At 41.4% G+C, this 15,418-nt stretch overlaps 1 protein-coding gene across 1 annotated transcript; it reads right to left on the bottom strand.

Annotated features, from left to right (window-relative positions):
* Positions 1–43: 43 nt before the first annotated feature.
* Positions 44–14,423, bottom strand: LOC132226034 (C-type lectin domain family 1 member A-like). The gene is made up of 6 exons (XM_059680933.1): positions 14,323–14,423; positions 6,257–6,355; positions 5,591–5,695; positions 5,047–5,198; positions 3,273–3,400; positions 44–599 (listed from the first exon to the last, which is right to left on the bottom strand). Exons 3-6 carry the CDS (start codon positions 5,643–5,645, stop codon positions 473–475), a joined length of 462 nt encoding a protein of 153 aa, XP_059536916.1. The 5' UTR covers positions 5,646–5,695; positions 6,257–6,355; positions 14,323–14,423; the 3' UTR covers positions 44–472.
* Between the last annotated feature and the right edge of the window lie 995 nt (positions 14,424–15,418).

Below are 15,418 nucleotides of genomic sequence, written 5' to 3'. Positions count from 1 at the left end.
TGATTTTATTAAATATTCACAAATATTAAGCTAATAAGGCTTTTAAAACTTTCAAACACAATACCTTTGAAAATTAAATACACTTAAAGCTGGATGAAGGGTATATGTGGGTTTATTAAATTTTCTATTTTTGAAGTATTTCTTAAAGTTAAAAATAATCCTGGAAAAGTTTCAATGTTTACACCTCTTTCTTTTTGTTAATTAAATTTATTGGAGTGACATAGAGTAATACAATTATGTAGGTTTCATGTGTACAATTCTATGATGCATCATCGATACATTGTATTATGTGCCCACCACCCAAAGTCAAATCTTCTTCCATCACATATTTGACCCTCTCTGCCCTTTACTACCCTCCACCCCCTTTCCTTCTGGTAACCACCATACTGTTGTCGACATCTATGTGATTTTGTTTGTTTTTCAGGTTTATTCATTTGTTGCTTTTGGTTTTTATATCCTGCATATGAGTGATTTAATCTCCATATGCTGTCTTCTTACATATACAATAACCAGGGTCTTTACAATTTCCATCAAATAACTGACCATTTTTCATATATTTGCAATGATTAGAGGCAACGTCAGGTTTTCTTAACTGGAGCCTAGAAGAGAAAAGAATTTCTATTTTTACTAAAATATATTTCATAGATCAATTCTATTCTTAAAGGTTACTATGCATTAATTGAAATATAAAGGAACATACATTGCTTTGGCAGATTTATTCATATGTAAATAATAAATAATATTTGTTCCATTCAACCCTTAAGGAATGAAAATGGCAGAATAAGGAACTCCAAAACACTTGTCCATTAATGCAATGGTAAAGCTGACTATAACTGACTCAAAATTTTCAGAGATCTGGAATCTAATAAAAAAAAAAAGTGACAACACGCAAGTGCTTGCTTAATGAAGAAAAAGGCTTCTATCTTTTGGTGAGAGAGCATTTGTTTCATTCACAGTAAAGGAACCCAGGTCAGTGTTGCTCAGTTGGTTAGAGTACTGTGCCTGACACCAAAACTTTGCAGGTTTCACTCCTGGTCAGAGGCAGCTGATCGATATATCTCTTCTCTCTCTCTCTCTCTCTCTCTCTCTCTCTCTCTCTCTCTCTCTCCCTCTCTCTCTCCTTGGTGAGGATTTAAAAAACAAGTAAATGAAAGAGGGATGCTGAAATTGTTTTTAGTCCTGATTATTATCCCCATGTGCGTGACAAAATAGAATCTTTTATATTTATCTTAATAACATGGTAGGATGAATGGAGTGCCTCCTATACATTAGCATTTTAATAAGAAAATTGGTGCTATAAGAGCAGTTTTCAAATTTTGTGGCCGGATTCCTTTCAACTATTAAAAATCATTCCAGAGACCCAAAGAAATTTTGTTATTTGAGATATATCTATCCAAATTTGTCATATTAAGAATGAATTCTGTTATAGTAAAAAAGATTCACTCACTTACATGTAACAATACTAAATACATGTACATTTTCTGTTAATACAAAAATAATTATATTCCCTCCCAAAATAGTGCCAACATTGTCATCTATACTAATAAAAGGGTAATATGCTAATTAGACCGGGAAACCTTCTGAGAGACCTTCCAGACAAAGCCATGGTGGCGGGGCTGAGGCTAAGGAGGTCAGGCCAGCAGGGGAGGGCAGTTGGGGGCCATGAGGTCAGCAGGCGAGTACAGTTGAGGGCAATCAGCCTGGCAGGGAAGGAAGTCGGGGATGAGCAGGCTGGCAGGTGGGACATTTGGGGGTGATTAGGCCTGCGGTGGAGGGAAGCTGGGGGTGAGCAGGTCAGCAGGGGGAGCAGTAGGGGGCAAGCAGGCCAGCAGGGGGGGCAATTGGAAGCAAGAAGGCCAGTGTGGGGGGCAATTGGGGGGCAATTAGTCCAGAGGGAGGGCATTTGGGGGCGATCAGGCCAGCAGGGGATAAGTTGTGGGTGAGCTGGCTGGCAAGGGGGCCCAGTTGTGGTCAAGCAGGCCAGTGGGGAAGGGCAGTTGAGGACAATCAGGCCAGCAAGAGGGGGGCAGTGGAGGGCCATGAAACAGGCAGGGAAGGGCAGTTGGGGACCATGAGATTGTTTCGAGAGGGAAGTTGGGGTCATTAGGCTGGCAAGGGGGCAGTTGGGGTGAGCAGGCCAGCAGGGGGGCAGTTGGGGGCAAGCAGGCTGGCAGGAGGGGCAGTTGTGGGCGAGCATGTCGGCAGTTGGGGGTGAACAGGCTGGCAGGGGGGCCCCATTGGAATGAGCAGGCCAGCAGGGGGGCCCAGTAGAGGAGAGCAGTTAGGGTGCTCAGGATGGCAGCGGGGGAAGCTGGGGGTGAGAAGGCCAGTGGGGAGGGCAGTTGGAGGCAAGCAGGTTGGTAGGCAGAGTGGTTAGAGGCAATCAGGCTGGCAGGAAGGTGAACGGTTGGGAGCCAGCAGTCCTGGATTGTGAGAGGGATGTCCGACTGCCAGTATAGGCCCAATCCCACTGAACCAGCAGTTGGACATCCCCCGAGGGGTCCCAGATTGGAGACGGTGCAGGCCGGGCTGAGGGACACCCCCAACCCATGCACTAATTTCATGCACCAGGCCACTACCATTTTTATATTTTAGAAATCTTCAATTGTCTAGCATAATTGACAAGTGAATTTTTATATTTGTTCAGTGTTTAATCTTCTTTGATATATTGTTATAATGTTTCTCATGAAAAAATGAAACTGAATGAGAAAATCACATTTCAATACTATTTTGAACATAGTTTTTTCTTCATAATCCTCTCATAAGTGTCTGTGTACATTATGTAGTAAATTATTATGGTCCAGAGAAATAAAAATTAAGTCAATACCTAGGAAATCAGCTGGTTTCTATTGGGGTGTAAATCATTAGCCACCATACTAAACATCATTGTTATGCATTTCTAAAGGTCAAATATATTAAGAGTTCTATGTGAGTTGGAGTAATCAGTTAAGGTTTAATAGAAAACTTCACATGGTAGAATTTAACATCTAATTATATGCACACTAGATAATTAGGTAATATTGTTATTCTGGGACTGGTGTTTTAAAACAGCCAGAACAGCACAGCTGGTGTGGCTTGGTGGTTGAGGTAAAGGTTCGATTCCTGGTCAGGGCACATACCAGGATTGCTGGCTCAATCCCCAGTGTGGGGCAAGCAGGAGGCAGCCAATCAAGGAGTCTCTCTCATCATTGATGTTTCTCTCTGTCCCTCTCCCTTCCTCTCTGAAAACAATAAAAATATATTTAAAAATAGACTAATAGGAAGATACTTACTTGTCCAAGGTAAAAGCTGAGCCATCTTTCCAAGCCGATTTCCGTTCACTGCTGTTGTAATATAAACTGATCCAAAACTTTTCTGTCCGAATCTGACATTGCTTCATTAAAAAATTTTGTACAAAATCCTGGAAAGAATGAGAACAGAAAATAAACAAATCTGATATCTTTGATTGGTTGTCAATATATATAGAAATTAAATCTTTCATTTACATTATGAAACATTTTTATTTTTTATCTGAAACAATAACTATAGTAAAAAATGCTCTTGGGATTTTTTGACAACTCACTAATAACCAATCATGTATTCATTCATCAAACAACTATTATGGAGCCCTCATAGTACTGTGAACATTGTGCCGCATATTGAGAATTGAAAGGCAGTAAGTAGACTTAATCCTTGTGAATTTAAGAAAGATGCAAACCAATTAAGTAAGCCATTGCTACAAAAGGAAAAGTACCGGATAAAACGAGAGTACTTAACAGAAACTCCTTTAGGACCAGGTGATCAAAATAAATTTTTTAATACTATAGATATCTTAGGATAAACCATAAAAGTAAATAGGCACTTATTAGGGTGAGGTTACAAAGGGTTGAGAAGAGGACAGTAAAATTGTGAGAAGATTGAATTAAACTTTAATAAGTACATAAGTGGAGTATCTACTACTATATACGTAAAAAGCCAGTTAACAACTTGAACGACCAGTTGCTATGAAGCCCAGTGTGGCCAGTGAGCTGGCCTGATCAGTGGGTGGGCCAGCTGGCCAACCTCCAGCGGCCCCTCTTCCCAGCCAGCCACCCCTGATGCCCCTTGCACCCCAATAGGGGGTGGGGCCGGATAGCCACCACCCACAGCCCGTCCCCAAAGCTGGCTCCACCCCTGATAAGCCCCCACCACCCCAATCAGCCCAAGGCCCCTCTTTCCAGCCAGTTCCCCGCTCCCGATTGCTCACTCACCTCAATTGGGGGTGAGGCTGTCTGGCCAGCCTCCTAAGGCCCCTCCCCCAGCTGCTAACCCCCAATTGGCCCCCTCACCCCATTCTGGGGCAGGGCCCACTGGCCAATCGCCTGAGGCTCCCTTCCCCCGCCCCCCCCCCCCCCTCACAGCCAGCCCAGCCCTGATTGGGCTGTGATCAGGGTGTGCCCCGCCAACCTCCCGTCGTCTCCTCCTCCCAACAGGCTTGGCCAGCCTCAATTCACTGATTGGGGCTGGGCCAGCCAGACGCCACCCATGCACAAATTGGTGCACTGGACCTGTAGTGTTAAAATAATTGGGTAAGGAAATGGAAGTGATAAAAAGTTATTGGTATCTAGGAGGCTGTAGAGATAGGCAAGAGTTCAGAGGTGAATAAAACTTGCAGGAATATCTGGCTTAGGGCAGTGGTTCTCAACCTTCTGGCCCTTTAAATACAGTTCCTCATGTTGTGACCCAACCATAAAATTATTTTCGTTGCTACTTCATAGCTGTAATGTTGTTACTGTTATGAATCGTAATTTAAGTGTCTGATATGCAGGATGGTTTTAGGAGACCCCTGTGAAAGGGTCGTTCGAGCGCCAAAGGGGTCGCGACCCCCAGGTTGAGAACCGCTGGCTTAGGGGCGTTAAACTAGGTCCTGAGGAAGAGTTTCAAGAAAAGGGAAGAGCATAATCTGGTGTGTATCATGTGCCTTTCCCTGTGCTGAAGCAGGGATGTCAGAACAGACAAAGCCTAAAGGCCAAGAAATACCTCCGGGAGAAACTTAATAAAAGTTGAGAAACGTATACTTGTTTTTACCATTTCTTTTTCAGTATTTAGTTTAAGAAAACTTGAAGACCGAGTAGCACAATAAACTTCACAATTTCTCCAAGGAGTTGGTTGTGTAGAAAAAGAGTAGCAGTTTTCCCCATGCTGGTGCCAGTTGTCCTCACAAGGGTGACATTTCCAACCTAAAGAAAAATTACAGTCAGGCTAAATGCCTCCTGTTAGTACATTTATATGTAGAAATTTGGGTGTTTAAATTGTAAAAAATAAGCTAAGAAGCAATACAGAAATTATATGACCAATTATATTCACCCATTTAAAACTGCTGCTCTGTTAACTAATGTGCATAATGCTGACATGATTTATGCCACGGTAATTTAATAGGACAATTATCACTATTAAGCATTATTGACAGCTTCCAAATTTAAGTGGATTTTTACCACATATGTTTCCGGGTATCTGACACTACATGATATGTGTGTAATATATTTCAATACTTAATAATTATATATGCATATAAATAAACAGAGATATTTTTATTTTCTAACTCAGGAAAGGTGATCTAGTTCCTAATTACCTTGAACTTTTGTTGGCAGTGGGGGAAACCCTGAATTTCCTGAAATCAATTCCATCTGGTCTGTTTCCTGACTGGAGGTGAGATTTCCTGACCATGGCTCTGTTTCTGAAGACAACATCACAAATATCAGTGTGGTTTTTTCATACGTACCTGAAGATAAATGTGCCATTGCATAAGCACTTTATTTGTTATGTGACTACAAATAGTAAAATTTCATTAACAAAGATATCTAAAAGACAATATATTGAAGGGTATACACAGACAAATCTAATAATAATACTACAAGTCTGATTGGAAAATTAGCATAATATCAGTGAGATCACAGATTATAGAGAAATTGATTCTGATAATAAAACCTGTAGGAGATTTCTCAGAAAAAGTAGTCCTGGTGTAAGTTTAAGAGAAATAGGTTAACAAGCAGCAAAAAAAGAGGAGTTGCTATTTCATGTGGATGGAATCATATGAATGAAAGGACAAAGTCATGAAAGTTCAAGGTAAAGACATAGTAATTTGATGTAGTTCTTAAAATCAGCTCTAGTACAGAGGCAATAACAACAAAAAACAAAATGGTGCTGAGAATATTACTTTAGAAAATAAAAGACCATAACGAGATTCCTTTTCATGAGCAGTGAGCAAGCTGACTTCTTTTCTCTCATAGAGACTTACTCTTTGTAATTAAGATTCCAACAGACACAAGGAGCCCCAAGCAGATGATCCCCAGAACCGCTGAAAGTAACTTCCATGAAGACTGCGGGGCAGAGAAGCCTTGAGAAAGAGATCAGTAAATTGGTTCAACATTGGCTTCTATATGCTTATTCACAGTTCTTTAATTTTTTTCAGTTATAGTTTACATTGACTATGATTTTGTATTAATTTCAGGTGTACGACATTGCGGTTAGACAATCATATACTTTTCAAAGTGCCCCCCCCCCAATAATTCCAGTACCTACCTGGCACCATATATATTTGTTACAATATTATTGACTATATTTCCTATGCTGGAATAAATGTCCTCTGGTTTGAAAAAAAAGGCAAAGAAATCCAAACACTAAGTGTTTCACTCAGAAGCATACCATCATCATTTTTCTTGACTGTGTCTATTTTACCTAGTTAGAGCCGTTTTTACTGCTTACCAGGCCATGACATTTCTAATAAATGTTTTTAAGTTAACTGCATAATATTCACTCTCATGTATATATCATAATTTTTTACTATTTTTCTCTTTTCGGACATTGAGATAATTTCTATAGGTACAATTCAGTCCTTATCACAATGGAATTTTTTACAGAAGTAGAACAAGCAATCCTAGAATTAGTATAAAGCCACAAAAGACCCCAAATAGGCAAGGCAATCTTTTTTTTTTAAAATATGTTTTCATTGATTTTAGAAAGAGAGGCAGGGAGAAGGATAGAGAGAGAAAAACATTGATGTGAGAGAGAAAGATCAATCACTCTACCAGGGATCAAAACCACAACCTGGGTATGTGCTCTGACTGGGCATCAAATTAGCCACCGTTCAGTGCATGAGACAAAACTCAACCAATTGAACCACAACATCCAGGGGTAGGCAAAGCAATCTTGAGAAAAGGCAAAAAGTTGTATGCATAGAGCTTCCTGATTTCAAACTATAATACAAAGCTATAGTAATCAAAACAGTATGGCACTAGCATTAAAAAAGATACATAGATCAGTGGAACAGAATAGAGTTCCCCAAAATAAACCCATCTGCTTATGGTCATTTAATATATGATGAAGAAACCGAAAATATGCAATGAGGAGTAGTCTTTTCAATAAATGGTGCTAGGAAAATGAGACAGCAATATGTGAAAGAATGAAACTGAAGCACTATCTTATACCATATACTACAGCTACTACCAGCTACTACACAGCCAAGGAAACTATCAACAAATTGAAAGGGGAACCAACTATTATGGGAGAAAATATTTGCAAAGTATATATCAGATAAAATATATAAAGAATTCATACAACTCAAGAGCAAAACAAATATGATTAAAAATTGGGCAGAAAATAGACATATGAAAAAATGCTCAATGTCACTTATCATCAAAGAGATATAAATTAAAAACATGAGATATTACCTACCACTTGTCAGAATGGCTATCATCAATAAATCAACAAACAACTGCTGGGAGAATGTGGAGAAAAGGGAACCCTCATGCATTGTTGGTGGGAATGCAGACTGGTGCAGCCACTGTAGAAAACAGTATGGAGTTTTCTCAAAAAATTAAAAATGGAACTGGCTTATGACCAGCAATTTCACTTCTAGGAATATATCCCAAGAAATACAAAACACTGGTTCAAAAGAATATATGTACCCCTATGTTTATTGCAGCATTATTTATAACTAGAGGCCCGGTGCACAAAAATCTGTGCACTCGGGGAGGGGGGGAGGGGGAGGGGGAGGGGGAGGGGGAGGGGGGGGAGGGGGAGGGGTCCTTCAGCCCGGCCTGTGCCCTCTCGCAGTCTGGGACCCGTTGGGAGATAACGACCTGCTGGCTTAGGCCTGCTCCCGGGTGGCAGAGGGCAGGCCCAATCCCTAGGTGCAGCTCCTGGTCAGTCTCAGAGCAGGGCCAATTGGGGAGCTGGGGCACCACCCCCTGTCATGCACAGAGCAGGGCGGATCGGGAGGTTGCGATGCCACCCTCAGTCACGCTCAGGGTAGGGTCGATTGGGGGGTTGGGGCACCATCCCCTGTCACACTCAAGGCAGGGTCGATGGGGAGGTTGTGGCGCCACCCCCTGTCACCCACAGAGCAGGGTCGATCAGGGGGTTGGGGCGCTGCCCCCTGTCACGCACAGAGCAGGGCCCATCAGGGGGTTGGGGAGCTCCCCCCTGTCACACACAGAGCAGGGCCCATCAGGGGGTTGGGGAGCTCCCCCTGTCACTCACAAAGTAGGGCCGATAGGGGAGTTGGGGCACCACCCCGTCACACACAGAGCAGGGCTGATCAGGGGGTTGGGGCGCCGCCACTGTCACACTCAGGGCAGAGCCGATGGGGAGGGTATGGCTCTACCCCATCACACACAGAGCAGGACCCGTGGGGTGGGGGGGTTGGGGCGCCGCACCCTGTCACACACAGAGCCGCAGGGTGATCAGGGGGTTGGGGAGCTCCCCCCTATCAGGCACAGAGCAGGGCTAATCAAGGGGTTGGGGCGCCTTCTCCTATCACGAACAGAGCAGGGCCAATAGGGAGGTTGTGGCCCCGCCCACTGTCACACACAGAGCCTCAGGGCGATCAGGGGGTTTGGACGCTGCCCCCTGTCACGCTGATCCCGGTGCTTGGAGGCATATTACCCTGTTACTATATAGAATAGAGGCCTGGTGCACGGGTGGGGGGGGGGCTGGTTTGCCCTGATGGGTGTCCTGGTTCAGGGTGGGGGTCCCCACTGGGGTGCCTGGCCAGTCTGGGTGAGGGGCTGAGGGCTGTTTTTAGGCTGGCGGGTGAGGGAAGCTCCCCACCACTCCTTTTTTTCTTTTTTTTTATTTTGTATTCTGAGCCAGCTTTAGCTCTGAGGCTCCAGCTCTGAGGCCTCTGCTGCTGAAAGAAGGTATCTGGTTTGTTTCGGTTCTATAATCGAAACTCTGTATCAACTCCAGCTCTGAGATCCTGGCTTGCTGAAGGTAGGTTTCTGGGGTTTTGTTTAGGTTCTATATTTGTAACTATGTTTCAAAATGCAGGCTCAGAGGCCAGCAAGGCAGGCGGGGAACGTTGCAGTCCTCCGTCACTGAAGCAAGCAAGCCTCATGTTCAGTTTAAGCTGCCTGGCTGCCGGCCGCCATCTTGGCTGGCAGTTAATTTGCATATCGCCCTGATTAGCCAATGGGAAGGGTAGCGGTCGTACACCAATTACCATGTTTCTCTTTTATTAGATAGGATATCCAAGATCTGGAAACAGCAGAGTGGATGGAAAAAGCTGTGGTACATTAACACAATGGAATATTCTTTGGCCATAAAAAAGGAAATCTGAAGAGCATTATGCTAAGTGAAATAAGCTAGTCAATGAAAGAAAAATACCACATGATCTCACTCATTTATGGATAATAAGTACCATTATAAACTGATGAACAAAAACAGATACAGATGCAGAGCAGCCTCGAACAGACTGCCAAACTACAGCTGGAAGTCTAGGGAGGGTTGGGGGGCGGAAGGGGGTGGTAAGAGATCAACCGAAGGACTTGTATGCATGCATATAAGCATAACCAGTGGACATAAGACACTGGGGGGTAGGGGTGGCTAGGGGATTGTCAAGGGGTGGGGGGAAAGGAGACATATGTAATACTCTTTATAATACCTTAAGCAATTAAAAAACGAATTATAAAAAAGGAAATCTTACCTTTTATGACACATGGGTGGTCCTGGAGAGTACAGTGGGGCCTTGACTTACTAGTTTAATTCGTTCCGTGATGGAGCTCGTGACTCAAATTACTCGTATGGCAAATCAATTTTCACCATTACAATGAATTGAAATGCCATTAATCCGTTCTGGACACCCAAAAACACCGCAATTGTTTTGTTAAATGTTTTTAAATAAGAAAAATGTATTTAAAAATAATGAATATTGTATAAAAACACAATACTGAACAATGGAATGTAGTGCAATAAACTTGTTTTATTAAGTTCAATGTACAGCATTTACCTTGGAGATCAAACGACTTAAAGATGCTGATGGAGTTGGAGGGGAAAGGCTGAACTGAATAACTGAATAACTGAATCTTATTTGCTGATTTTTGCCCTTTTCACCACGCTTTCATCACTTTCATCTACAGGAGTTTTCGAGAAAAACCTGTCCAATGAGATCTGTTTCATCCTCCCTTTCAGAATATTTCTGAAATGAGTTAGGCTAGTGTCATTAAATAGCTCCATCGCACGCCCAGTTGCAATTTTTTCTGGGTGTTTCTTTTGAATAAAGTCTGAAAGTTTCTCCCACATCCCCAACATTTCCTTTATCTCACAGAGATAACCTCCTCCTCTTCCTCCTCCTCCTCCTCCTCCTCCTCCTCCTCCTCCTCCTCCTCCTCCTCCTCCTCCTCCTCTGTGTCATCAATTTCCTGCAAAACCTCCTTGTGCTGCTGCGTCTGTAGCTCCTTTAGCTCCTGGGTTGTCAGTTCCTGGGAGTGCTCCTCGATGAGCTCATTGATGTTACCTTCCTTTATATCCACGCTCGCTGCCTCACCATGTCTGACAACGGAGTGAATGCCGGTCCTCTTTTTAAAATTTTCGAACCAGCCCCGACTGGCTTTAAACAGCTCGCCCGATGCCTCATCCACTGAAGTGCCTGGGGTCTGCTGCAGCAAATCAGCATAAATAGCTCGTGCCTTCTCGCAGATTTTAGCCTTCGTCACGGTATCTCCTGCGAGCTGCTTCTCCGTTAACCACACCATTAGCAGCTTCTCCATATTTTCATGGATAGATGACCGCTGTTTAGAAATTATTTTAACGCCCTTGGCTGGAATTGTAGCCTGTATCGGCTCCTTCTGCTTCAGTATGGTGCAGATCGTAGAAGTGCTACGCTCCTACTGCTTCGCCAAGTCGATTACACGCTCACTTTGGTCATGTTTTTCAATAATTTCTTTCTTTAATTCAATGCACATCATCCGCTTCTTCTCAGCACTGTCCTTCACACTTACTTTCTTCAGATCCATGGTTGAAAAAACGAAGTTTTGCAAAATAACTGCAAGCACAAATGCGAGCACAACACTGATGTTTCAACTAAGAGCTAACCGCCTAAAATGAAGGAGTGAGACAGGTGATGCTGGGCTGATGTTGTACTGTTCATTGTGATGTTCGCTGAGCCAACTAGCGGTGGGGTATCTGAAGCTGGCTCATAACCCAAATTTTAGCTCGCAACTCAAAGCAAAAAGTCAGCTGAGAGACGGCTCGTATCTCGAAAAATTCGTTAGTCGGGACACTCGAAAGTCAAGGCCCCACTGTATTATGCTAAGTGAAATAGCATAGCCAGTCAGAAAAAGACAAATACCATATGATCTCACTTCTATGTGTGGAATAAAAATAAAAATAAAAAACCTGAGCTTGCAAAGTAGGGGATAAAGGAAGTGGGTAAAATGGATGAAGGGGATGAACATGTACAAACTCCAGTTATAAATCATGAGGATGTAATGTACAGCATGGTGACTCTATTGCATACTTGAAAGTGTTGAGGGAGTAAATCTTAAAAGTTCTCATCACATACTCAAAAAATTTTGTAACTACAGTGATGGATGGTAACTAGGCAGTGGTTCTCAACCTTCTGGCCCTTTAAATACAGTTCCTCATGCTGTGACCCAACCACAAAATTATTTTCGTTGCTACTTCATAACTGTCATGTTGCTACTGTTATGAATCACAATGTAAATATCTGATATGCAGGATGGTCTTAGGCGACCCCTGTGAAAGGGTCGTTCGACCGCCAAAGGGGTTGCAACCCACAGGTTGAGAACAACTGAACTAGAGTTATTGTGGTGATCATTTTGCAATATATACAACATCAAATCACTATGTTGTACACATGAAACTAATTATGTGTCCTTTATCTGTACTAATAAAAGCCTATGTGGTCATCACGCCCTCTTGCGATGATGCCCTTGCGGAAATGAGTGATCACCAGGAGGCTGCGTGAGCAGCAGGTGTGCACTATTGGTCAGGGCTGCGTGTGCACAAGGGTGGAGGGGGGCTTGATGCTGTGTGCACGACACAGAGGCAGGTCCCGTGGCTCCCTGCAGTGCGGCCAGGAGTCTTGCAGCTCTGCGCAGTGCAGCGGCGGGACCCCCAGCTCCAACCTACCTCTTCGGGCGATCCATCAAGGAGCCCCGGATGGTGGGCAGAGCATGCCTCTTTGGGGTGATCAATGGTGGGGCTCCTGCACTGGGAGAGGGCACAGGCCAGGCTGAGGGACTATGCTCCCCCCTCCCCCACCCCCAGAGTACACAAATTTCATGCACTGGGCTTCTAGTAGCTCAATAAAAAAGTAAAAACATCAAAAAATTGTACTGCATATTAATTGCAGCCATCAAATCCATCACAGAAGTAGCAAGCAGGAATGTGAGACCATAGTCATCTTCAACCTTAATATACTTGCGACCTTGATAGGTTTTCAATCTCACGCATCTTGAGAAAAAGCATACTCCAGTTGTGGGGTGCTTTTTTCATGTATTTTTATTATTTTTAGAGGGGAAGGGAGAGGGAGAGAGATTTAGAAACACCAATGATGAGAGAGAATCATTGATTGGCTGCCACTTGCACACCCATTACTGGGAATCAGGCCTGCAACTTGGGCATCTGCCCTTGACCAGAATTGAACCAGGCCAATGCTCTATCCATGAGCCAAATCAGCTAGGGCCATACTCCAGTTTTTACATGTGGTACTTAAAGCTTATAAAACATGAAAGCAGTATACAGAGATTAAAAGTTTAAATAATTCATTTTTAATTAATTTATCTGCACTAAGCATAAAATTATTCAGACATTTAGTTATTTACACCAGTGAAAATCTAAAGAATTAGATATCCAAAAGGGTGATTGCATCAAAAGTTTAAATATGCATCATTGTACTATTTATATATGTTAAAATATGGAAACAAACAACATTCAGTTGACACTATTGCCCCTAACACATGTCATACATGGCTAATAAAGAATGAAAATAAAATGTAGTGATAAAATAGAAACACACTAATGGTAAAATATAGAGTGAAAATATATTTTATGTTCAGCCGAGGTTGTCCAGTGGTTGAGCATCAACCTATGAACCAGGAGGTCACGGGTTTAATACCCAGTCAGGGCACATGCCTAGGTTACAGGCTCAATCCCCAGTGTGGAGCAATCAGGAGGCAGCCGATCAATGATTCTCTCTCATCATTGATGCTTCTATCTCTCTGCCTTTCCCTTCCTCTCTGAAATCAATAAAAATATTTTAAATATATTTTATGTATTTGATAATGGCAGATGTAATTTTTCTTTATTCTTCAATTACAATTGACATTCAGTATTATTGAGAGTAGTTCAGGTTTACAGCATGGTTGTTAGACAATCACATACTTTACAAAGTGGTCCCACTGATATTTCAAGGACCTGACACCATACATAGTTATTACAATATTATTGGCTGTGTTCCCAATGATGTACTTTGCATCCCTGTGACTATTTTGTAACTGCCAATTTGTGCTTTTCAATCCCTTCTCCTTTGTCCTCCAGTCGCCCAGCCTCCTTCCCCTCTGTCAACCATCAGTATTTTTTCTGTATCTATGAGTCTATTTCTATTTTGTTTGTTCATTTATTTTGTTCTTTAGATTCCACATGTAAGTGAAATCATACGGTATTTGTCTTTCTCTGGAAGGTAGAATTTTTAAAATTAAGTAACCACAAATTCATAGAAGGTATGAATCAATGATTAATTTTCTTTATTTCTTAAATATTTTGTATTGTGAATGTTTATCTTGACAAGATTAGATATGGTAAATGTTTATCTTGACAAGATTAAATAACCTTGTACAAAATGTCTTTGCTCATTTGAAATGCATTTCTTTGATCCAGAGCGAAGGTCCTGTTGGACAGTGTATTATATATTGGCCATAATCCACAGTCAAAGATTGGGGAGGTTATAGTTTCATTTGTGTGCAATTTTTTGCATTTGTCACGTCTACTTTCAGACATATATCAGACACTGTTTTTAAGTATCACGTAAAACAATAAAATAAAAGTGAGAAAGCTACACACCTCGATGTTCAGAACTCACGATCCTTTTGTTTTCAGAGTGGTCAGGTGCCCTCCTCCGCTCCTGGGATGAAGAATGAACTCGCACCTCAGAGTAAGTCACGGCTTCTCCCATCTCTGAAAATCATAAGCATGTGGAAGATAACAGGAAAGCTTTCTTATGACTTCCTTGGCCATAGAAATTCCATAACTGAAATACATGGTTCATAAAGATGTTATCTGGATTACAGTTAAACCTAATAAATAATTTGGAGTTTCTTTTAATGTAGAGAATATTTTTAAGAATAGATGATCATTAAAGTGCACAAACGATTTAGAACAAATTGTTAGGGCATAGCATCTTTTATTACATTCAACTTAAATATTTTTCTTAAATTACAAATTACAAACTTACAAATTGATGACATCTGTTAAATTAATTCTTGTCATTACATAATGGATAAAATATTTTTTAAAGCCAGGCTATAGAAAATCTCCCAATTTCACTTATGGACCATCATACTTCTGCCTGTATTCCTCCATTATCATCAGGTAATTATTTAAAATATGACTTAAATTCTACCTCTGTCACGAAAAGTTTTCAGATCTTTCAGTAAGAATTTATCACATCTTCCTATGAACTCTCGTTTATAACACTTTTCTTTAAACCCATTATCATCTTTTGTTTTGTTTTTGCTGCTATTTCCTCACTAGGATACACTATGATTGCAGAAGTCACGTCTTAATAATTTTGTTATTAATGCCATTATTTGTTAGGTTCATTTATGCACTTTATAATTCCAACAACTTGACTTTGATGCCAAACTGAATATTTTATACATCAAATACATTCAATCTAAAAAGTAATCTTAAAATTTTAAAGAAAGCTTTGCATATGTTTCAGTACCTAAATTGTCTATGGCTATTCCATGTACTATTGAATGTACAAATCAAACAGTAAGTTTTCTGAACTTCTTTCCAGTAGAATTTTGTATTTCCTTATTTTCTTTAAATATCTTTCTATATAGAATTAAGAATTTCCTTTCTATATAGAATTAAGAATTTCCTTACTATTTCCAATGGTTATAGTAATCAAGAAAATATATTTAAGTCTATTCTA

Source organism: Myotis daubentonii, chromosome 2 (genome assembly GCF_963259705.1).
Source record: "Myotis daubentonii chromosome 2, mMyoDau2.1, whole genome shotgun sequence".
Taxonomy (NCBI): Eukaryota; Metazoa; Chordata; class Mammalia; order Chiroptera; family Vespertilionidae; genus Myotis; species Myotis daubentonii.
This window is presented reverse-complemented; position numbering and strand designations above follow the sequence as displayed.

Bases quoted from the DNA above. Each gene is read 5' to 3' on its own strand.
- LOC132226034 (XM_059680933.1), bottom strand. From the start codon at position 5,645: ATGGAATTGATTTCAGGAAATTCAGGGTTTCCCCCACTGCCAACAAAA. The intron at 3,401-5,046 runs GTAAAAACAAGT...CATTCTTTCCAG, and splicing joins TAAATACTGAAAAAGAAATG to GATTTTGTACAAAATTTTTT. The intron at 600-3,272 runs GTAAGTATCTTC...TTTCTCTTCTAG, and splicing joins TCAGCTTTTACCTTGGACAA to GCTCCAGTTAAGAAAACCTG.